At 37.9% G+C, this 23,993-nt stretch overlaps 1 protein-coding gene across 1 annotated transcript in view; it reads right to left on the bottom strand.

Moving 5' to 3' along the window:
• Positions 1-8,757: 8,757 nt before the first annotated feature.
• The window catches only part of XKR4 (XK related 4), a 221,715-nt gene continuing 206,479 nt past the window's right edge, over positions 8,758-23,993 (bottom strand). The window contains exon 3 of the mRNA XM_040550442.1: positions 8,758-12,612. Coding sequence (XP_040406376.1) covers positions 11,666-12,612 — 947 coding nt within the window. The 3' untranslated portion in view covers positions 8,758-11,665. The remainder of the gene's footprint in view (positions 12,613-23,993) is intronic.

The following is a 23,993-nucleotide window of genomic DNA, read 5'->3' as shown; positions in this document are numbered from 1 at the left end:
ATACACAACTCAAAGAATAGACAGCAAAATATCTGTCCCATCATGTAGAACAAATTACACAGAGGACAGTTTGTGCCCTTGAGAATCAATTCCCATTGATTTAAAGGAACTGCAGTCCGGTTAAAGAAGAAACACAGTGGATCTGTGCTTGCTAGGAGATCTGTGCCTGCTAATCTAATGGGCTCGCCACTTAGTGGCTGTTCTGCCAGTATCTCAGAAACAAGGAATATTCAATTTCAGGTTACTATGGGCATATACCACAGCTTTTGGAATTATGAAGCAAGATGAGTCAAACAGCAAAATATGACAGCTATCTTTATTTTTTTTCCTGTTTTGCACTGGCTAAAATGAATTCAATATTTGCACGATTAACTTGCTTTTCCTTCTCTAATTATAGAGTGTATCTCAATAGCTAGGTGTTACGCAAATGAATTTTTGTGTTTTGTACTACTACATGAGAAAAAAATAATCTGTTTTATAACCTGAGTGTCATCTTCTCTCAGCAGTGGGGTTTGCATATGACATGCATAAGCATAGGAAGAAAATGGAAGCAAGGAAGAAAATCAGAACAATATCTAATACATCTTGCAAACTTGTTTAAGTGGATCTTTGAAGAAATCAGAATTGTTATGACGCGCTACACTTACAGATCATGCGTGAAGCTTATGGATGCCTCCACAGTGATTTCTGTTGAGAGTCAGTGTGATACTGTTTCTACTTCTAAACAAGCAAAAAATAATAACTTATAATACAGTTGAAAGTCCTTCAGCAGTGATTTCCATGATGAGCTGAGTGACAGAATACCTGAGCATGAAGAAATACCATGAGGGCTCACCTACTCTAAAGATTCACAGCTGTTCCCTAACTATAAGGCTTTTACCATGTCATCTACTGGTTTCCATCTTTATTTTTCGTCTGCTCTGCACCTTTACAAGTGCACACTCACCTCTCTCCCCACCACATATGTGCTCCTGACCTGTACATGAATGAGCAAGTTGATGTGGGGAGTTACTGAACTAAAGGAAGATGCACTTGCGAATCCACTATTAGCTTATGCATGTACTGCATTAGAAGCTGAGATCATGAAAAAATGTACAAGCACTTGAACAACACTGAGCATACAATATTCCATACACAGAAAACCCATCTTATGAGCCTGTTTTATGTGATATGTTTTTTGTGGAAGTCATCTGAGACTTATCCTCTGTAAAGAACGATAAAAAGAAAAATTCTTTGACCTGTAAGCTATTATAAAGATCTATGATCTCTAGATGTAACAATCATTGACATAACAACCATAAAAAATCCTTGTCTCTCAGGCCTTATTTCAAGACACTTTTTTATCTTATTGCTAATAAACATCTCCTGTCGATAGCAACAGTTATATCTATGAAGTGTCTTTCGCTGTCTCCCCGTACATTACAGTTCGTAACATGCCTAGAGCTTTCTTAACCAACATCGTTACTAGAGAAAAGAGTAACTGCACCATAAAAAGTGTTTTGGCATTTAATTTTTTTATTTCCTGTTGAAAGACTCTGCTCCTCTCTTTATTCATGGAAACAACAGGAGCAGCTTTTCCACAGTGTTTCACAAACGCCTCTTAACCCTGACCAGAGGAATCACTTACTTCCTAGCTTTCAAGTCTTCTTGATCTCCCTGCTGAGGTTACCAGTGGATATGCTTCCACAATAAAAAAGTACATACTGATTAGTCATCGGCTAATGTACGCATGTGTGCATCCTCTGCAGACATTAAGTTTTTTTTTCCCTTCTGCTTCACATCAAAGTAGCTAAAATCCACTTGTATGTTAAAGGCAATGAAGAAAAAAAAAGTTTCTCCATTCATTCACCTGGTTTCTAGTGTCCTAGTGTTATATGGTTTTTTATATAGTCATTTCTCCAGGAGAAACTGTTCCACAAGAGGTATGGTCATTTCAGAAATGAAACTGGGCTGCTGTTGGGCAGAATGACTCTCTGGTTGGTAAGAAAACAGGTGACCAGAAGGGGAGTTGTCAATCCCCACCAACAGTACCTAGAGCTGTCTCAGCCCCAGCAATCCTCCTTAAATACAACTCCTGGCTCATTCAAGACAAATCAAATGGATGAATGATTCATTAGATGAACGATGAGAGCTTAACTGGGATGAATGTTGCCTTTCTTGTAGATGTCCCTTTGCAGTGTGGGCACCACGCTGCACGCAGCTAACCAGGGTTTTCTCCCCCCCCCAGCTGATTAACGTACGCTCACGGGAGCTTGATTACTACATTACAAGTCACAAATTTGCGAGATTAAAAATGTCTGTTGAATTAATTAACTGCAAATCAACCCAAGGAAAGCTTGACAAGTTCCAAGCTGTTCCAATAAAATGAAATAGGAGGAATCAATAGCAGCCACAAATATGTGACCATATTCTGGTACTGCGCAGCTATAACTGGTGGCAGTTTCCCTTTCTGCTGATAAGTGAAGGTTTCTCATTGTGTGTGCAGTGCTGTCTGAAGGCTAAACCCTGCCCAGAGCATCGTGGCAATCCCACGGATGTCTTCCGTGAGGTATCGCCTCTGTGTGTCCCAAAGCAGGGATGCTGGAACGACGTTGGGGGTGATTAGTGGCCACTTCTGAACTCGTCTGAGACAGCCACCATGGTTAGTTTTGTATCTGCCTATAAATCAGGTCCTGTGGGAAAGTTACGATCATTTCCAAGTGCTATGCTGAATGAGTGACAGAATACCTGAATGATGGTTAGGTCAGGAGTTAAGCTTCAATACAACCCGTGCTTTCATGAAGACCAATGAACTATTTTTGTGTTCAGCAAGGGATTTGCAGAACTGGGGCTTTACACCTTTTTAAAGCTTAAAAAATGTTTATGTGTATCACACAATTGAAAACAAAAGCCTTTGGTTAACTGGCTAGTAATCTTTTCCTCAGCTTTATAAAATGTTAAATTAATTCTTATCAAACATTAGTTAAGAAACAATCTGGGATACACAGATAATAATGCAGAATGCATACTGAAAAAAAGCAACAGTAATTAGGATTTTAGAAATAGCTCTTGTGCATTCATGGTACAGTTAAACTGACAGAGGTATTGTTATCATCAAATGCATGCATCTGAAATTTATCTTCAGTACATAATTCATGAACCAGCAAATCTGTCCTTCTGACAGCATGTATCAGGCAACTGTATATATGCTGGCTAACAAACACTCTTCTCAGTGTTTTTAGTCAAATTTCAAGTAAACCATGCTGATTTATTACAGGTTATTTCCTTGATAAATTACTGACATCAATAACACTGATACTCAGTGAAACAAATATAACCAACATTAAATGAAACAAAGGGTTAATCAGTCCCTTTGTCATTTGCCTATATGATTTTATTTTTCTCTACTAACTGTGACAAATCCTTATTTATTTGATACAATTCTATTTTTTTTTTTTTTACTCTATTCTTTTACCAAAATATTTAAGATGATGAAACATAGCATTAGACCTTTTTCCTCCACAACTTTTCATTAAATTACTGACATAATGCATCTCAAAGTTGTTTTCAATAATGACTGGAATGTGTTTTCCGATAATGTGCTTTTCCTTTTGCACTTATCACTTTATTACCCCTTGATGATGGTGCTCCTGATGTTTTTTCTTTAGTTATAGAATTTAAATGAACTATACGATTAAATCCTAGTAGAATCTCAGGACTCATTGTCACAACTATACACACAAATATATACATACATACATGAGTATAAACACATATGTATATATATTGCATGTGTGTATATATATACGTAAACACATCTGATACTGTAAATTTGCTCTCAGGTAAGAGCCATGATGGTATTATTTTTATTATGGGAAAAGCAAACACTGTAACAAAGAGTACTCTTTACAGCATGCTCCAAGCTGTGTACACTTATCTTACTACTTGTGTACGTCATACCCTGTGCAATTTGCACACTACTTCATTTCATACGTATTGTCCAGAGAAGCTGTCTACTCCACATGCATCCCTAGACTACATACAGCCAATTTGCTCTTTACTCTGCCCAAAATGAACTTTGTTCTGCAAAAGACATGGCATCACAAGGAGAGTGCACCACGGGCTCGGGAAGCTACAGAGATGGCCACGTGGTGTAGCTCTGGTGCACACATGAAGTTTGCCTGAGCTTCCACAAGAAACCAGGTGAACGTGGCCAGGGTAGCAGACAGCGCATTAAGAGACCTGACTGAAGGCAGCGTGTATTGATTGATTCAGGCTTTGTCACAGTGCTAACCATGTTCATACAGCTTTTGGTCAGGTTGGAAGGTGAGCAGAGGGATTTTGCATCTGCCCCGAATTTTTGCTGTAGACGTTACTCTGGCTGGACAGGTAATGGCACTGGACATGTGCAACAACTTCAGAGTCCTCCACACTAAGGGGACTGAATACATCAAAGCACTGGAAGTATGTCTACATTGCACAGCATAGCCTTTAAGTTTTCCACAAAGAGGGAGAACAGCCTCAACACAAGAGGGAGTGAGCATGCCCTTCTCCTCAGTAGTGTGCAGCCCTATAGCCTTCCCCTGAGAGATAGTAGATAGAGACATGAATCATTGCTAGCTGAAGAGATAACTGAGCCTGGCTCTCCCCTCAGTCTCTACTTGCCCCAAGCCTACTGCAGGAAAAGCATTTGTGAGTGTTCCTGTGCAAAGCTCCATCTGATAGCACCCCAGAGGACCCCTGCCCTTCAGGTATGACAGGCTTGAAGAACCAACTCAAAGAATACCAGCTCGAAGGATACTGGTGGGCACAGGTGGGAGACAGGAGCTGAGCTGTGAAGACCAAGATGTTTCTGACCAAGGCAAGGAGCCAAATTTTAGGTGCGTGAACCTTCCACATGAAAAAATAAATAAATCAGGAGCTCTGGTTCTTGCAGTTTGGAGGATCACAGCATTAACTTGAGGCCGCTGATGTGCCTGCACTGACTCCTGGGGGTATGGCACAGCTATCTGCTCCCCGTGTGCTGTGGCTTCATCCAACCCATGCACGTGGTTTTCCTCTCTGTGGGCTCTTTGGTGTGTGAGGTTGGGGAGGGACTGGGGGACTACACCCAGCCCTTGCCACCAGAGGGCTCAAACACCCAAACACAGCCTGCGTCTTGCCCGAGCACTACACTACATCTCTGAAGGCTCTTCCAGACATTTGATTAGCAGCTTTTCTACGGTGAGGAAATCACTTATGGATGAATTGGATGTGGCCTTGCCTATAGAAGAACTGACTCCTCATGTAGAAAAGCTGATGGCATGCCTAGGGCTATGGCATGCCCAAAACTACAATCCAAAAGCAATTGCTTCCAAAGCTATATGAAATACAAGGCTGAAATCTACAGATACAGATGTTTGTATCCATAGCAGTCATATCTTTGTTTCTACGAATGTAGCGTGTAGTTTCATTGACAAATCCATTGCATTTTTAAGCTTAACTATTCCTGGAAATGAGAGTTTTGGTTAGGTTTTAGTGTTTTGGTTGTTTTTATCTTACAGTGCCCTGCATGTAGAGGTTTAGATTTGACCTTAATCTTGGCTGGCCACTTATCTCACAATTTCTTGCAAATATCTATCAATTCATACAGCACCTATAACTCTATTGAAATTATATGCAAGATCCTCTCTTACATCTGTAGCATATGCAAATCACCCCCTAAATGTGCTGAAGAGGGCTTTTTTTCCCCTGCATTTTGTGTATCTGTCCTATTTGCTCCAGGATTCAGAGTAGGCACATGGCTTACTAACGAGTATATATGACTCTCTGCATAAGAATTAGATGCTAAGCACTCAGAACAAAGTGTAAGTACAGGAGCCAAGCTTATGTGTTTAGGAAAAGTTCCTTTTAATGAAGGTGCTGGTCAGTAGTTGGTTTGTATAAGGATCATTGGAAACAACTGTGGTTTCATAGACATTTCTCAGTGTCCTTAAAAGGATCACACAATGGCAACTCAGTCAAAATGGATATATTCACAAATGTTTGAACTAAGGAGGAGAAAAGAAGAAATGTTTTGATTCATGCTGCAGTAGCACTGCTTAGTGTATGTGCAATTATTCACTTGTATTTTTTTCTCATGGTCATACCAGTGTGAAAGTGAAGAAATCCCACCAAACACCTGCAGTGAGGTCAGTATGGTAAAACAGGCTTACAGATGATCCCAGTGGACTGCTCACATGCTAAAAAAGTTTTGCAAGTGATCTGTAAATCAGCGACACTATTCCTCTAACCTTGTGTGAGCAAGGCCTTGTGAGGTCATCCCCATCTCTCCCATTACGAAGTCTGCTCATACCAGCTGTGAGAAATCATCTTGGATGCAGATCACTCAGCAATCTGAAGCCAAGTGGAAATGACGACTGAATGTATTTCAAAAAATCACTACATGTGAATTGCAGTAATCTGATGCTTTTTTTTTTTTTTTTTTTTAATTCCCAGATTTAAAAGAATCTATTATCATTTTGAACTTTATCTGTTTTATCAGAATAAAGAGGAATGGATTCAATGCTGTAATGAAAAGACCTAGCTCTATAAACAATCAAGGGAGGGTTTCATAACATAATGTCTCTGGTACATAAATGGCTGCTTGCCACTTACTCCATTTGGCTTTCAGCTGAGAGCACGGGCTTCATGCAAGCTAGTCTAATTGCTACAATTAGCAAAATTAAATGGCTTATTGTGTATTTAGACAATTCTTCCCACATTCTGCATTGTTACACTGCAGAATTAGTAATTACAGTGTTGAGCTTGTAAATTCATGGACACATGTTGTGATTATTTTCATCACGCAACCCTTGTAGGGCCTCAACCTAACTACGCTTGTTTAGCTGGATGCACAAATGCAATTTAGTCTGCTTCCCACCACGCACAGGAGCAAGAGAGGCAGCAGTAGGACCACAGCAACCTGCTGGGGTCTTTTCCTTGGCATTGCGCAGGCAGTGCAGGGGGTGCAGAGTTAAATCACAGCATCTCAGTCACTCTGGATTACACGACTTCAGGGGCTGAGCAGAAAAAGGACGGTGGTTTTGGGAGCTGAATCACTGGCAGAGCCAACTAAAACTCAGTACAGTGCCATTTTTAAGGCTTCTAAGGAATTGTATGTTCAAGTCACAAATACTTAAAATTTTGTAATGTACTGTTCTAAAAATACAACAGGCTAGTTGTGGATATTTGTGGGCCAATAAAAAGTAAATGAACATGTTGGTTTTTAAAGTGATTGGGAGACCCTTTCGAAAAATAGCAGCAATTTCAATTTGAACACCACTCATGAATTGTTCTTTTGGAGATATAATGATATATTGATGAGACTATCATATATTAAAAAAAAAAAAGTGTATAACAGTTCATATATTAAAAATTGCAGCTCCAAAACATTTTTAATTTTCCTCCTCTGCTTAAAATTTTACAAAATCAGGCAGCTGAGGCCTAACATTTAATTTTAGAAGGAAAATTTTCTCTAATCCCAGTGCTATAGAAATTAATTAATAGAAAATTTGTTGATTTGCCAATGACAATAGCATTTATATGACATCAAGCCCAAATAACCCAAGCACAGAAACACTGTTCTAGCACAAGAAGCATATTTTGACTGACAAACAAAAGTGGAAATGAGTTTTTTTTCATTATTAAAACTGCATTAAAAAAAAGTATTGCACATATTTTCAAATAACTCTTTAAAAAAGATTATCTTAATATAGAACAAATAACACTTCTTTTAAAATAAGACAAAAAGTTTTTACATTTTATTATATGTTTTCTGAATGAACATGGGTATGCATTATGTCTCCTTTACGTAATTAGAGTAGTAACTACTACTTAAATTGCCTTTTATCTTTTTTTTTCCTTTTTTTTTTTTTTTTTTTTTTGGCATAAAAATTCACAGCTCTCAAAATTTTAGGACCAAGTCTTTAATCACATAAGTTACCTTCAGATTTGCTGGCAAATTTTTTTGGTTCATTAGGACAATGCTTACATGATATTTGCTTCTAGCAAAGAGATGTGATTGCTTTTATTTACCAGAATGTAATTATGATTTTTTTAATTTTCCTGTTAATCTGTAATGGAATTTAAAAGACCTGATTTTTTTTTTCATTATTTCAAAAACAGAAGTTAATTTTTATTATTTTTTTTTGCTATTGCTGTCTTAATTGAACTTTATTGATAGACCTTAAAATTGTCTGCGTTAAAAAGAATAGTGCATATTGATTATTAACTGTCCATAAGGCCATCATGGGATTTCAGTGTGGACTATGTTTAATCTTGGCGAGCTCTATAAAAATTCTTACAGCCTTTAAGGTGACTGTTCACAGCAAAGCAAATTAGGAAACTATCCACATAGTCATCTGAGCATTAAGATTACAATGGCCGTCCTGTTCTCAGCGCAAGTATCACTGGCATTACGAACATAACATAGCAAGATTTTGGAGAACGGATTTTTGACTCTGTATAAAATGACTTCTCCCCCTTGCAGACTGCATTCAGAAGACAAGCTGTGTATGTGTACTGCCACTGTGTATGCGTACTGCCACTGTGTATGCGTACTGTCACTGTATATGTACTGCCACGTGTGGCGCCGTGCACTCAGAACCTGCAGTAGTTTGCTTGAGATAAATTTACAAGCATTACCAAAAAAATAAAAAAAATATAAAATGATGGGAGGGTAAGGAAAGTAAATGGTAGATATTAACAAACAAATGAACCAATAATGCCTTGGTGTCCTTCCTTCCAAAACCAAATGAGAGAAAACCAAACAAAAACACCACAAACCTTCAGAAACTGTGCAGTGCAAGCACTGTTCCAGACTGTAACCCTTTAAATTCGGCATTAAGCAATGTTTCTTTAGTTCTGTTAGCCCCAACCAAAGGGCTTACAGCTCCAAGGAACAGTGAGACAGGATGAGAAGGACATCAGAAGAGGACGAGGCTTGCTGGTAGCTGTGATGTTGCCTCTCTCCCCAGGAGGTACCACAGGGACACAAGAGCCCATGTGGAGTGAGAGCACTGCCCATGGTGCCTCACTCATGTTAGCATTCCTAATTACTAAAGAAGTAGCAAACTTATAGAATGGTTTCCAAAAGCAACCCTCACATCTTGGATTACAAAGCCTACAATTTGCCTTGTTTGCAAAGGAAAAGGGCAATTTCTTTGTGCGACCCAGCACTGGATTCTGGAGTGAAGGTTCTACTGAATTTGTCTGGACAAAGGGTTTGCTCCCCAAATCTTTTTTAACAGTCCTTGCAGTGGTATATTATTATTTTTTTTTGACAAAACATGAGAGCTTTTCTCTGTACAATCAAACACATCTGCATGATGAGAAGGGCAATCACTTTGTACAAAGCTTGGGGTTTGAACTATCAAAGAATTATTTTATTTAAAAGTGATTATAGAGGCAGCTGGCCACTGCTTAGTTCGAAAATACCTAAGAAACCCTTCAAAGATGGGTGTTTTCTGATCTGCACAAAGTTCCTTCAGGCTTGCAGGTTCCTGCACTTCTACAGATGTTTTGTTTTGAGGAACTTGCCCCAGCAAAGATCAACAGATATTGAACATTTCACTAATAAAAAAAGTCAACATTAAAAATGGCTAATTGAACGCATACAAATAAACAAAGGTGTGCAACCTCTGCTCTTTCATAGTACAAATATTAATAACAGGAAAGACTGAAATTTACCCAGCAGCATATACAGCAGTGACTACACTGAATATACCTGACAGTGAAGATTAAAATACCGACCATCAGGTCTTCTCCATCCTGACAATGCCATTTAAAACAGTAACTCTTCAGTTCTGCTTCGATTTCCTAAAACGGATGGAAATAGTTATAGCAAATTGTTTCTTATGGAATTGCTTGGTGTCTTTACAAGCCACTTTCATTAGAAGCAGGATCCACAGTTTATGGAGTTTTCTAAAAGTACCCATGTAGGCTTTCATATGGCATTACACTGCAAAACAAATCCATAATGTGAAAACCAGGTTTGTATCAACCTGCAGAAGCTAGGTGATAAAATTCATGGACCAATTCTTAAAATCTAAGCTATAAAGAGAATGAAATGTATTAAAAGATTTGAGGTTTATAAAAAGTAACCTTTTTATATCATATTTTTACTTTACAAAAATATTGAAATAATTCATGAGTTTTTCACTCTGCACCAGCTTTAAAAAAAATACTATCAAATTTTGACTTGCACCTTTAATGCATCTGAAAGCACCATCAGGGGATACTTTTAACATAAAGGATACCATTGACTAGATTTAGGGAGGTATTTAAAACCCAAAAGCTTGCAGCAAAAGCACTCTATTACAAGAGATTCAATGTAATTTTTAGACATATCTGGAAACAAGTCTTGAACAGGCAGAAGAGGGTCTTCCACATAGCTTGGTTATATTATACTTCACTGAATATACTTACTAAGAGGTGGCTGAAAGCCTTTAAAAGACATCACTTTCACCTTGGGTGGGAATAAACAGAGCTGTCTCTACACGTTGAGAACTGGATCTCTCTTTCCTGCTTCTTGGTCTCGTAGGGCTCGTGCCACTTGTTATCTGTCCCTCAGGCAATATCAGTCTTGCAGTTATACAATGTTTGGCACTAGAAGGGTATGGCATGTCACAGTCTCTTGTCACCCCTGCATACATTCACACACTGAATCATGCATTCACAGTCTTGAAACAGAAAGAAGTTTCAGTGTATTCATCTCCTTGTGGTTTCTTCCGAAATATCTGAATGGGGTCCTTCAAAAAGTTTAGAATATGAAAACTATACTTCCCTGTTCTTTTACATATATATATATATTTTTGCAAATTGAACACTGAATCATGATTATCATTTAATTTACGTCACTACGTGCTAGAGCTCCTTATTTCTCCTGAAAACCATAAGTGAGCTGCATAGGATTTCTGTTGAAAGCAACATAAAGAACTTAAATTGCAGTTAGAAAGACTTTGATATTCCACAGAAAACAAACAGTTCTGGTGGTGTCAATGTTTATGAGCTAATTAATCAGAATTTAGTTTATTTTCCCTTTATAACCTTACAAAGATGATGATGTATCTTTTTAATTAAGAACTATTTTGCAAACCTATTCTAACCTGAATAGTGTATTTATGGGATGTTGAAGACTATTATGCTCCTATTTTTTCCCAGAAACCAGTTTTAATGACAGCAACATTGCATGCTACAGTTTTGTTATTTTTGAAAAGTTTTTGTTTGTTTGTTTGTTTGTTTTTGCCATTGATTATGCAAATATCAATCATTCATTTCTAAAATAAAATGCACTACTGGCTAAAGTTGAAAGCTCTGGTCAGAGCCTCCCTATTGGTTTGCTTGTAAGTACTGTGCAGTCAGAGTTTCATAGCAGCAATGACTCATGGGTGAGTTTTCCCAGCTGGAGTAACCGATCTCTATGTGTGGGTCAGTGTTTTTTGTTTGTTTGTTTTTTGAGGTTTTCAGGTGACGCTGCTGTACCAGTGTTCTGCAGACAGACTGCACACAGTGGATCAAATGATAATCATGATGGTAGCCAGACTAAGAACACTACAGCTTGCTGCTCTAATTGTAGTATGCAGTTTAGTTATCCCTACAGCCCTACTGTCAACCCTTAACTGGGACTGTAATGCCAGAGCTTCTTCAAGCTGTGTTTTTGTTTCATTTATAATGTGGTTTCATATTCCAAGCGCTCCTGGATGAGGGCATCATCTTTATACTGTAGCCGTGGAGGAGCAGGGGAACATTCAAATGCTAAGATCGCCTTCCTCAGGCTTCTGTCCAACACGTGTCTCTCCCAGGCTGGGTACCTGTTCCTGAACAGGTCGATTTTAATGACCGACTCCTCAATCCTTGGTGGCCGGGATGAAGGTGTGGACGGTGCAGTGGGTCTCACCTGAAACACAGGCACACACCCATCCCGCTCTGCAAATTTTTGATCCCGCTCGCTTGTGACACTCCGGTTGTTGGAGATGGACCGAAGAGTGTTAGTTGCCACTTCTGTGGGTAGGGTGAAGGCAGCTGCAGGGTCCTCGCAAGCACAGCTTGGCGACTGCCCAAACCTTGGTCCGTTGGGATGAAAGAAGGCATAGTACATTAGCATAAAAACAATGCCTGTTAAAAAGCTGCTGAACACTACGCACAGTGCTGGTATGGCAAATGCATCAGAGATTGGTGGAGCCTTGTACAGATACCAGAGAGCACTCAAGGCGGTGTTTTCCAAAAGGATCACAAAATAGTAAATGAAAAGCCTACAGCGTGTCCTTCCTTCCTTGACATTGAACCAGCTGAAGATATAGATTATCCCAACAACCATGTCGAAAACTATCTCCTCCCATTTGGTGATGCAAAACTCTGTCTCGCAGTGGACGATCCAGAAGGTCATGATGCACCAGTGGAGCACGATGAAGATGCCAAAGTACAGCTGGAAAACCGAGGCAAACAGAGCAAAAGTAATGACCCTTGCTGCAATGGTGAAGAAATGCCAGCAAAACTGGATTATAACAGCCATATAACTGATGGGTTTCTTGTCATCACGGGAGTCACGGAGAGCCTTCTGGTAGGAAGCCAAAGCCCAAGCCAGGGATACAAGAGATGCTGCAGCAGTAAGACCTAGGAGGAAACAGGAGATGCAGTTAAGGCATAATGAGTATGTCAGCACTTGGTTGAAACCAGTGACATCCTTGCGGGTTTAAATGCACTCTTTGCTACTCAGGTTGTAAAATCTCTTCCTTCTCCTTCAGCTCAACCAGAAATGAGAAGTGGACCTCTATTACTGAGATTTCATTGCCCTTACAAGCACCCTGGCATGTTAGATACACACAAACATGAGTAGCTAGCAAACTATACTCTGAAATGCTTCCTTGGCAATTTTATGTTTGAAACAAATTCATTAATTCACAATTTTGACCAAGTCAGAAATGGGTAACTGTCAACTGTGCGATTTAACAGAATCTGCTATGGTTATTGTATTAAAGAATATGATTATCCTGATTTTAGTAAGTCATTAAAGAAGTTCCATATAAAGCAACCAAGCCTTTCTAACTAATTATTAATCATTAATTACTTTTTAATTACAGTTCCATATACAGTATACTAAATTAATAAAAATGTAAGCATATATCTAAATCTTAATTAAATTAACGTAACTCCTGTTATATCAAAGTTTAATTACCTTTTTCTGAGAGAAAAAAAAGACGCCTATTTTGATATTTTCACCACATTTTGGTGGTGAAATGTTGGAATTTTCTACTGAATTAAAATTCTGAGTACAGATTTAATTAGTAAAGAGTTATGAATTAATGTTCATATAGCCCTTGTATCTCCCATATATCACAGAATCGCCTATTTATAAGGCCCTGGATTAAAATGTTTCTGAAATGCCTATCAAATATTTTTTGTAAAAAGTATTCAATACAAAAATATTCCTCATGAGATTTTCAATCTTATTTTCATAATAATAACTCCTATTCACTTGAAAATACAAAAATAGTGAAAAATTTATTTTTACAAAAACCTTTCTGTACTTATTTTGGGTGTGTATATTCATTCTTCCTAAAGTGAGTTTGACTGCTGTTGGTAAGTAAAAAAAAAAAAAAAAAGTTGCTTTGCAACTGAATCTAATTTTTAAACTAATCTGTTACTTACATTCAGAAGTGACAATTCCATAACCAAAAATACACGTTACGTTCCCATTTAAGTGGTGATATAGTTCTAAAAATTATTCAGATGCTTAACTCATATAGCATTCTGTTGAAAGGAATAATTCTTCTTTACTAGATTATTATTTTTTATTTACTTAGGACCTGTATGAATGCTTTGGATGGAAATGAAAATTCAATCAAAATGCAGAAACTCAGCCTTTGAAATGTATTTATTATTCAAATAAAATTTTGATGAATATGCTGTATACGGAGAAAAAATGTATCAAGCTTATTTTATACTTAAAACTAGTTTATTAACAGAGCAAATTTTATAAACAGTTAATGAATGAATTCATAAACCATAAAAGATAGTGACATTTCAGCTTACTTGATTTCTAAGTAGTTCCTTAACTTTGAGCTAATTAGTGAAGTAAATAAAACTGAAATGAAGAAAACATTTCTTTTGTCTGCTGTTAAAAGCTGTTTAATCATTTCAACAGCCTTTGGATGTGTATGCACAGTAGTTTTCTACCCTCTCCAATAGCTTTCTTTAGCAACTAACTATCAAGAATATAATACTTAAATATTATAAATTTTATGCGTATTTTATAAATAAATAGTAAACCTAAACCCACATATATATTACCCTTCACTTCTGAAAAAAATAAAAATAAACCAGAAAAATGTAGATTATGGAAACGATGCCTAATTCTGAAGGAAAGAAAAAAGTTTATTTATTTAAACTATCCACCTGGCTTAACCCAGTAAGATTTTGCTCAGTAAGTAGTATGCAGGGGTTCATTGCTTTCAGGAGGGATTGCTTTTGCCAATGTTTCTCCCTCAGTCACTGGCAGGGCGCTAATTATGTTGTGAGCTCCTATGAATCCATGAATTTAAAAAGCCTTTTTAAAAAAATAAGATTATAAAAATGTAAGCAGTACTACAAAACATACTTAGGATTCCATAAAACATTGTCATTCTTCTTCCTACATAGATGTCTGTATACCAAAACACTAACATTACTCTGGAATCCTCCTTCACACCAAGAATAAGCAATCAACGAGTAAGACAGGAAGGAGACATGGTATAAATTGTATTTTCATTTCTGATGTGTACATTTGCTTTTCATGCTGGGCTGCCTTTCAGTGACCATTATCTCTGGAGACAACATTAACACCTGAAAATGTAGATTCTTGTGTTCCTGTAGGAATGCTTTAAGTATTTCTGAAAAAACACAGTTCATTTCCCTTATGAAATTAAGTTTGGAAAAGTAGATAAATAGGATAAAGGATAAGAGAATCTTTCAATACAACTGAACCAGTCTGAGCAAGAGCTCAAAAATAGCATTATCAGCACAGAAAATAATAATGTGAGAGAGAAATCCATACATTTTCTTTGCAAATCTAACTGTAATGACCTCACACGCTCCCCCAGAGGTTAGTACAGATATCATCAGTTTTGCATTAGGAGGTGTAAAATCATTCATTAATGTGCACAGAATGTTCCAGATAAAATGTTAAAATTCATAGGAATTTCTAATGTTCTAATGCTAATTAATTCACAGTCATTTTCTGTGACAGAAAGAGGCAAGTACGATAGCAAGGTAAGTCAGTTATTTAAATAGTCATTAATAGGGAAACATCCTTGGCTTTTACAGAACAAACTCAGGGATACTGACATAATGCAGGAGGGAAATGGTGACAAGGGAATGCACAAAAGGAAAGAAATACAGCTTAAAGTATTATGTATCTACTCTTGCGCTATTGTGATAATGGTGTTAGAGATATAGAGTTAAGATAAGACTAAATGCTTCATGGGCACCATCCATTTTTCTTTATTAATGAGACCAAGCACTAAATAATTATTAAAATTTTATAATATTAATAATGAGAAAAATAATTTAAAAATAAGGCACATTTGCTAATAAATAAATTTAATAATATAAACAATTCAGTGGGAATGGTTAGCAATAAACTGAATTACCGTAGAACTGAATGGATAATTAATTAATTAGAACATATCAATGTCTTTTAAAGCATGTGTTCATAGAAATCTCCCTGTCCATATTTCAAAATAATTACTATCAAAACAAAACTTTAAAGGCACTAAAATGGCATCAGGAAAAAAGGACAGGATTTTCAATAGTTGTAAGGGAAGACAAATAATTTGTGACAAAGGAGATGGTTTAACTTCAGCAGTTGGGAATGCTTAGTTGCCATTCAGAAATGAGCAGACAAGACTGGAGTCAGCTTTGTGGAGTCCAAGTTCATAAAGAACAAGCACCAGATTTCCTTTCAAGCTCAGCGGTGACTCTTCAGGCACGAGCGCAGCTTTCTGGTGTCTTTCACAGTCTCATATTTCAGAGTCTTGTATTAAGGGTCTTAATTTTGGAAATCAAGATTAACTATCCATTCTCAGTGAATATATACTCAAAAAGTATATACTCAACCATTACAGACTATTAAAAGTCCAGGAAAACGCAAATTCCTAAACTGGCCTTGTGAAACATTGAACCTTCAATTTGTTTCCACAGGATGTGATTTGATCTCTTTAGTTCTGCGCTGAAGAGGAAAGAAACACTGGCTTTGAACAGGAAAAAGTTTACTTCATATATTACATGAGGCAAGTGATGCTTCTGTTTGTTTCTAAAATGTACACCTGAAAAAATCTGAATAACAACTAATTGAGAGAGTACCTACTTTGTAGTTTAGCCTACAAACAATAGTCTCAATAGTTAACAGTTTAGCATTACTTAATTGTATTAACTGTATGAAGGAATGACAACTTCACAATCACAAAAGACTTTCAGATGTCCTTGAGATAATGCACTTCCTATTTGGAAACGCAGAGCAGAATTGCCTTGATTGAACAATAACGTCTTTCCCTGGAAATAAGTCATTTCTCCATATGAGAGATGTTCTTTCATTTTGAGAGTGTAGCATGTATGTATTGGTACTGTAAATATAATTCATAATAAACCACGACAAACTACAGCTCATTAAAGAGAAGATAAAAGCCACTAACATGACTTTCACAAGTGAAAGCAAACAAAGGGAAAAGAGAATGTATACAGAGCTGGATACATTTACAAATGTGACATTATTTCAGGGAAACAAGCTCAAATAGCTACAGGAGTGCTAATGAAGTTCTCCTCAATGGTATTTGTGAGAAATCTGACTGAAATGTTTTGTTCAAGACTAATCCAAATAGAATTGCTCATAACAGACTGGGCTTTCCATACTACATCTCTGCTTGACAATCACAACTTAATTGTATCCTGCTGACACCTCTGCCTTTGCATTATAGCTCTTCCAAACATGTAAAATTTATTTAACTTTGAGGAGAGCAATTCAATATCTAAGCAGCATATACAATTTACTGGTTTGTATTTTCCTTCTGCTCCCAAAATATAATCCTGCGACTTGAGTGTAAATGAAAAAATCTGTCTCATTCTCATGTCAATTTTATCTTATTCCTGATTTGTATTCGAGTGCCTTTGAAAACTAACTCAGATTCACAAACTACTTTTAATCTAATCACATTGGTCCATAAAGTCTCTATATAATAAGCAAAGAATACCTCAGGTCAGCTGAAAACACTACAAGTTAATGAATTGATTAGAGAAAGTGCTCCTTGACATAAAACCTGATTTCAGAAATCTAATGCTTGCCTTTGCTTCTCTCTCTTCTTCATCCTCCTTTTTAAACTTGTACTCATCATGCCATTTCCAAGAGTAAATTCGTGCTAAAAGCAGGAATAACAAGCACAGCAGGACATCTGGGAATGACAACTTTGCCTGGGATCTGGAACTATGAAATATTTTTAAAGGAAACCTATTTTTATGAGCCTCCTACCCGGTTGGAGAAGTGACAATATATGCAACCAAGCTTCCAGGTGCTTCGCTGAAACAAAGCCAAGAATCTCTAACACTCATAGTTCGCCTTCAGGCCCTAATCCTGTAGGAAACAGTATATCACAACTACTCCCCTCCAGCTTCAGAAAATGATTTGCTATATTTACACAGCCTTTACCAGGCTGTTCTGTGAGTACTTGTGGAGGCCTTGCAGACAGCCCAACAATAGTCCATGGGTTTCTGCACTAATTCTTTTATTGCCATGCACTAACATGGCAAGGTACAACATGGTATATATACTGTACAGCCACACGTGGTTTAGTAGACAGGTCACTTTGCATGCTCCAGGGGCAGTTTTTGGCCATGTCTGGGACTGTGTGTCCAGGTTCTCAGTGTGTGTTTCGCGCTTACGGGTCTCATTCTCTGACCAAGACTGTGGGATGAAACCTACAGATGAAACTCTACTATTATCTGAAGGGATAACAATCCAAACTCTTGCCCTCAACTGGGTTATTTTTTCCCTTGGTGACTGCAGGTGTGGGGTGTTAGGGTAAGATACAGCACTGTCCTGAAGCATCCATACTGGGATCCATCCTCACAGCCTCAAGAGCCTGTGCTGTGGAGTAACTAAAGAAGGTTGCTGAAAATCAGCTCTGCCTGTCTCCAGATGGCTTTCTGTAGCAGACCAGGCTTCATGGCTAGGAACATTTCATGTACAAGGATTCTTGCTGACACAGTCTTTGCCAGCACATTTCTTTCTTTTATTTATTTATTTATTTTTTTTCAGAAGAGGGAAATACCACTAGCTTAATATCTGCAGCCAGGTCTAACCCCTTAAATATGCAGGATGGTGATCTTAACCTACCTGCCTGTAATCTAAAGCTTTGTGGCTTTGTTGTCATGAACAGGTTCCAGGGTTATTCTGCATAAGCACATTGGTAAGATAATCCTATTACTTTCCCACACTAGCAAGTTAGTCTTATATTAGCTGTCTTTGCTTATAGTCTTTCTGTGCAATTGAAACAAAATGCTTGAGGTCAGAAAAGGATTTTTTTTTCTTTTTTTCTTTCCTTACTTGCCACTGATGGTGTCCAGATAGAAGAGGCACCTGACTGAAATACTCCATTTCTATAGTTTTGTTTAGACCGTTCACTACCTACAAACGTGGCAGTGAAAGTTTTTGAGGATGAGTCTCCTGTAGTTCCCACTTCCAGTGTTTGTCAGTGGTTACAGTTACAACTGAGGATGTTCAAGGTAATATAGAGGGTTTCATCATTTCACTTTCCAACATATGCTTTAACTTTCTCCTGCTGCATACTGGGATGGGGTAATGCAGTGTGGGGGATGACAGGAACACTTTCCCATTGAGATGTAAATGGGATTTATGCTTCATATTACTTCTCTTAGCATGTTCAGTAAAGCTTAGAGAACGTTAGCATATATAAGAATAGCTTCTCCCATGCAGCTGCTTTCTACAGATACTTCCTGATGAGACAACTTCCAGCTCTTTCTTTAATTTAGCTCTCCACAGCAACTTATCTTTGCCCTGGAAGCCTAGGAACATTATATATATTAAATCAATTACAGTCAATCTTACTCATTCAACAGACTCCTAATCTTTCCAGTGGTGATTCAGATTCCGTGTGCAAGACCAAGGTCAACTGCCAAAAGGTTGGCTTATTGTGCATGCCTTTAGCAGAACCTTGGGGTCTGTACCAGACACCTGCCTAATGGTTTGGCTCTGGCTGCGCTCAAGGTCATGTCCGCCTTAGCAAATCTAACTGTTAGATATACTGTTGAGATACTTCTGCTGATCAGCAATCCTGATCATAACTTTAAACAGGCCCAAAGGTATACCTGAATGGTGATCATAATTTCATTTCAAGTTAATATGAGCAAGTCTCCCTTTGCCTCTCCCCCAGTTCCGAACTATGGCTTTTACATGAATTTTGTTGTTATTATCTCAGAAGTTATTTTGGAAACTATGAATAAAATCTACTATAGATAAAAAATAATAAAAACCCAACAACTCAACTTAGCATGCAGGGACCACAGGGACTATTAACGCTGAATATTTCTTGTCTTTTTTGGGGACTTTTCTTCACAGGCAGCTAATGATAAAGGGTTTTGGGGCACAGCAACTAAAAGCTCTGATACCACCTCATCAGTCTGTAAACGTAATTGACACACTGCTGACATATGGTAACAAATGCCAGTTACCAGGTGACTGAGCATGCTGGGTGATCTCTCTCACAAGTGTTTTCCTAATATTTATTAGTTTCTTAATCTCCTAAGGCCTTATAAGTTAAAATTTAGGAGTCCTTATTAGCCACTAATCAAGTCCAGTCCTTCACAGGCAATGACAACTGTTGGGTGCTCAAGTATGTCGCACAGTCTGCACACTGCCAGGCTTGGCAAGACAGCTTGAAATAATTTGGTGTGTTGGTAAGCTAAACTTAGACTTCTGTACTCTCACAGCTAGACTCCTTCTTGCCTGTTAGGTAATTTGGAATCTTTATATTCCGGTGAAGTATGCGCAGCATAAACATACCCACTGACTTCAGGCTCATTTCCATGATTAGCACATTTCTTCTGAGGCAAAAAGTGCTTTTGACATCTTGAAGCTGCGGCAAGGAGTTTATAGAAATCAAGGGATTATCTGGGGAGTGCAGCAACCCTGAGCAGAACAGAGCCCCTGCCACTACCTCTTGAAGAGAAACAACATCATGACAGCTTCTTGCTATGCTATACATATGGCACCATCTACGGGAGAAGGGTCCATCCGCACTGCTTGGTTCTGTAAGCTGCACAGCTGGACACCTTCCATAAAGTCAATGGCAGAAACAGTAACACCTCTCCCTGCTACCTAACAGGGGAAAGAGAAAATGGTGTACTCCAGTAGACACATAAAACATTCCGTTAAAACTTATCAGAATTTATGGATATTTTCATATTCCTAAAGAAAATCTAAATTAAAGAAAGAACGTTGTGCTTAGTCTACAACAGAGTATGAACAGGGATAAAAGTATTCTTAGCATTTTATGCTTTCTTCTGCAAAGTCACTGTAGTAAATTTTCTCTAGGTTTGTATGCAGGCTTTTCCAGCTCAGAGCCAGACCCTGGAGGCTGCTCGCTCTAGGTGTGGACTGAACCCATATATCAAAAGTTGTCAGGAAAATAAAACTTCAGAATAATAATTCTCAAACCAACAATTAAAAAAGACAGAACAAACAACTATACACAATTTTGAAGGAAATCGGTTAAAGTGAAAATGTGGTGATACTAAAAATAGCATTTGTTTCTCAATCAATCCTACATAAAACTATTTTCCAAAGTACTGGGAGTTTTTTAGCAAGTGGGGGGAGAGGCTGCAGGGGTGGCCTCAATGAGAAGACACCAGAAGCTGTCCTGTGCTAGACACAGCCAGTTCTAGCCAGCTCCAACACAGCCACTGCAGGACACAGCTGAGCCCATCAGCCCAGATGGCAGTGCCTCTGTGGAAACATGTTTAAGAAAGGGTAAAATTGCCAGATCGGCAGAGGAGAGGAAAAAAAAGAGAATGGAAACAGCAGTCTGAATATCACAGTTCGAGAAGAAGGAGGAGAGCAGTAGTGTGAGCTCATGCTGCAGCCTCTGGAGGATACTGCACCACAGCAGCTGAGTATGTCCTGAAGGACACTGCAGCCTGGAGGACAAACTCTGTAGGAGCTTTTCCTGAAGGAACTGCAGCCTGTGAGGGGCACCCATGCTGGAGCAGAGGAAAAGTGTGAGGAGGAAGGAGCAAGAGAGGCAGGCTGTTATGAACTGACCACAACTCCCATTCTCCATCCACCTGTGCCACGCGTCAGGGAGGAGAAGGAACTGTTGGGAACAAAGGAGTGAAGTTGAGCTTGTTAAAAGAGGGTGTGGGGGAAGGCACTGTTTTAATTTGTCTTTGTGTCTATTTTAAGTTACTAACTTTTTCACAAGTTGAGTCTATTTTGCCTGTGATGGTAAATGGTAAAGGATCTCCCTGTCTTTATCTCAACCCACAGAATTTTTCATCCTATTTTCTTCCCCTGCTCTGTAAGTAAGCAGCTGGGTGGGCGTCTAGCAGGTCAACCCACCACATCACTACAATATATTTCTGCATGCACAAACCACATCTGTAGGTGTGGCATTCAGGCTTCAGGGACAAAAAGTGACATTCAGGCTTCAGGGACCAGACTGTACCTATTCCTTCCAGGACTATTCAAGAAAAAGCCTTTTTCCTTGCACAGGAATACATAGCAACACACCTTAAGTTCTGTACAACAAGTTAAGTTCTGTTCAACACACCTTCTTTCCTCTGAAGTGTTTTCTGCTACCTGCCAGCTTCCCATAAGGCACTGGCCACCTCATACAATGGATACTGGAGATTTTCAGAGCTTCCACATGATTTCCTGAGATTTAATTAGATGATGTGGGAGCAGAATGCACCGAATACCCAGGAGGATTGGAAAGTTACTACAATAACAGGGTTTCTTTGTCTGTAGAGAAAAGTATGAATTCTGGAAAAAGGAAGTATGTATCAACATTTTTTTGTTTGTTAGTTTTAAATTAACTTAATCACAATAAATTTACTATCTTCTCTCTCTCTCTCTTTTTTTTATTAGTGAAACAAGCACAAAAATTGATACCTAAGTAATGCATTTCATATATATATCTTTAAAGTGAGATAAAATTATAATAATTAGTGTACAGTACAAATCACAGAGCTTTGCCTCACACAGAGTGAATCCCATACTCCCATACTTGTTTTAAAACAGGGGCATAGTAATTCAAACGTTTAAAATAAGAGCGGAAAACATTCTACCAAGGGTTTTTTACCTTCACTTTAAAAATGCACTTTTTTTTTTTTTTTCCAGCCTAACTCCATCTACCTTTGGTATTCAGTCAATAATTTGGCTGAAATTCTGTAGAGTTTATATGACTTGAGTATAATGTTTCATGGACCTTCAGAATTTTAAAAGCAAAGGTTTCTAGGACATCGGTTTGTTCACTTCTTCACTTAGGAGCCCTCAATACCTTTAAAATAGCATAATGCAGGGCACCCTGAGAGATATGTAAGTTATCATTGAGTAGCATTGCTCAAGATGTGATGGTGCTTCAGAGACTAGGGTATTAATCTACAAAAAAGTCTCAATCCTTAGTAGCATTTCCAAGTAATTGTTTTTAAAAGAATAGAACATTTTTGTGTCCAGATAGGTAAAGGCTAAACACTGGAAGAGAACCACTTTGAAAGTCCCATCATATATAGCCCTCAGAATGACTCCTTAAAGCATTTTCCTGGTATCCCTAAGGCTCTTTATCATCTGTGTGGCTAAATGAATATCCACAGAAATGTCAAGAGCATTGGCAAAGCAAGTTTAAAACAAATGTTAAATACCCAAAGACAATTTTCATAAGCCTGAAAAAGCAAAACAGTTTAAAATGATCATACTGGCTGCAATGTGGTGGCACAGTCAGGAATAGCATTTGGCTGATCCAAACAATCTACCGCTTTTAAGTATTTTTTCAAGAGGTTCTGAATATCATAAAATACACATAGCAGTATTACACTAGCTCTAGAAATGTCTATTAAATTTTGGGAAAGGAAGGGCTAAATCAATATTTCAGATATAGCAGAGATTTTTTCTCAGATACTGTATTAGCAGCAGCCAATATCCAACACAGAGAAGACTAGAAGCCAAGATATACTTTATCAAGAAAAATATCCAAAATACCTTGTACAAAGTCTTATCAAAAATCCATAGCATGTGACCAGCTCAATGGCAATTAAACACTGACTCCATGCACATGCATGGGGCCATTACTCCCCTTAAATCTCCTTAAACCGTAAATTTAGGATTGGTTTTCAGTGGTTTGTAAGCTTGTACTGACTTTCTGAAAGGGGATAAATTTCTCCCTCATTAAACAACTGACACTTCTCCTACTTGCACATTAAAGTTAGTCTGAAGTTAGTACATCATATGACATAATTTGTCTAAGAAATATTATATAAATAATCTTTTTTTCTGCATTTGCTTTTTTAAGCTTATCTAAGCTTTTCAGCTCTGAAGAGATGCTGAGGATAATGCCTGATATGGTGCTTTGGGACAAAAGGCAATTAGCATCACTCTGAAAAGGAAATCAATTTAGCCTTTGTGCAATCCTTAGCAAAGGGAAAACTGGAACTGTTAGCTTTGTCTGGTACATGGTGCTATCTACGTTTCCCCTGGATCAAACTGAGATAATACAATTCTCGCTCTTTGTTATGTTTCTTTCACTTTGACAGACTTCATATACTTTTTTTTTTTTTTCACAATAATTTTTTAAATAGACTTTTTTTTTTTTCCTCTTATGGAAAGCCAATCACTAACCTTCTTGCCTCCTTCCCAAAACAAAATCCATATATTCACCTACTGCGCAGATAATGTAAATGTGTGCAAAATCTAAATGATTTTAAGAACATTCAATGTATTCTGGGGAGTCTAGAGA

Source organism: Cygnus olor, chromosome 2 (genome assembly GCF_009769625.2).
Source record: "Cygnus olor isolate bCygOlo1 chromosome 2, bCygOlo1.pri.v2, whole genome shotgun sequence".
Lineage (NCBI taxonomy): Eukaryota > Metazoa > Chordata > Aves > Anseriformes > Anatidae > Cygnus > Cygnus olor.
This window is presented reverse-complemented; position numbering and strand designations above follow the sequence as displayed.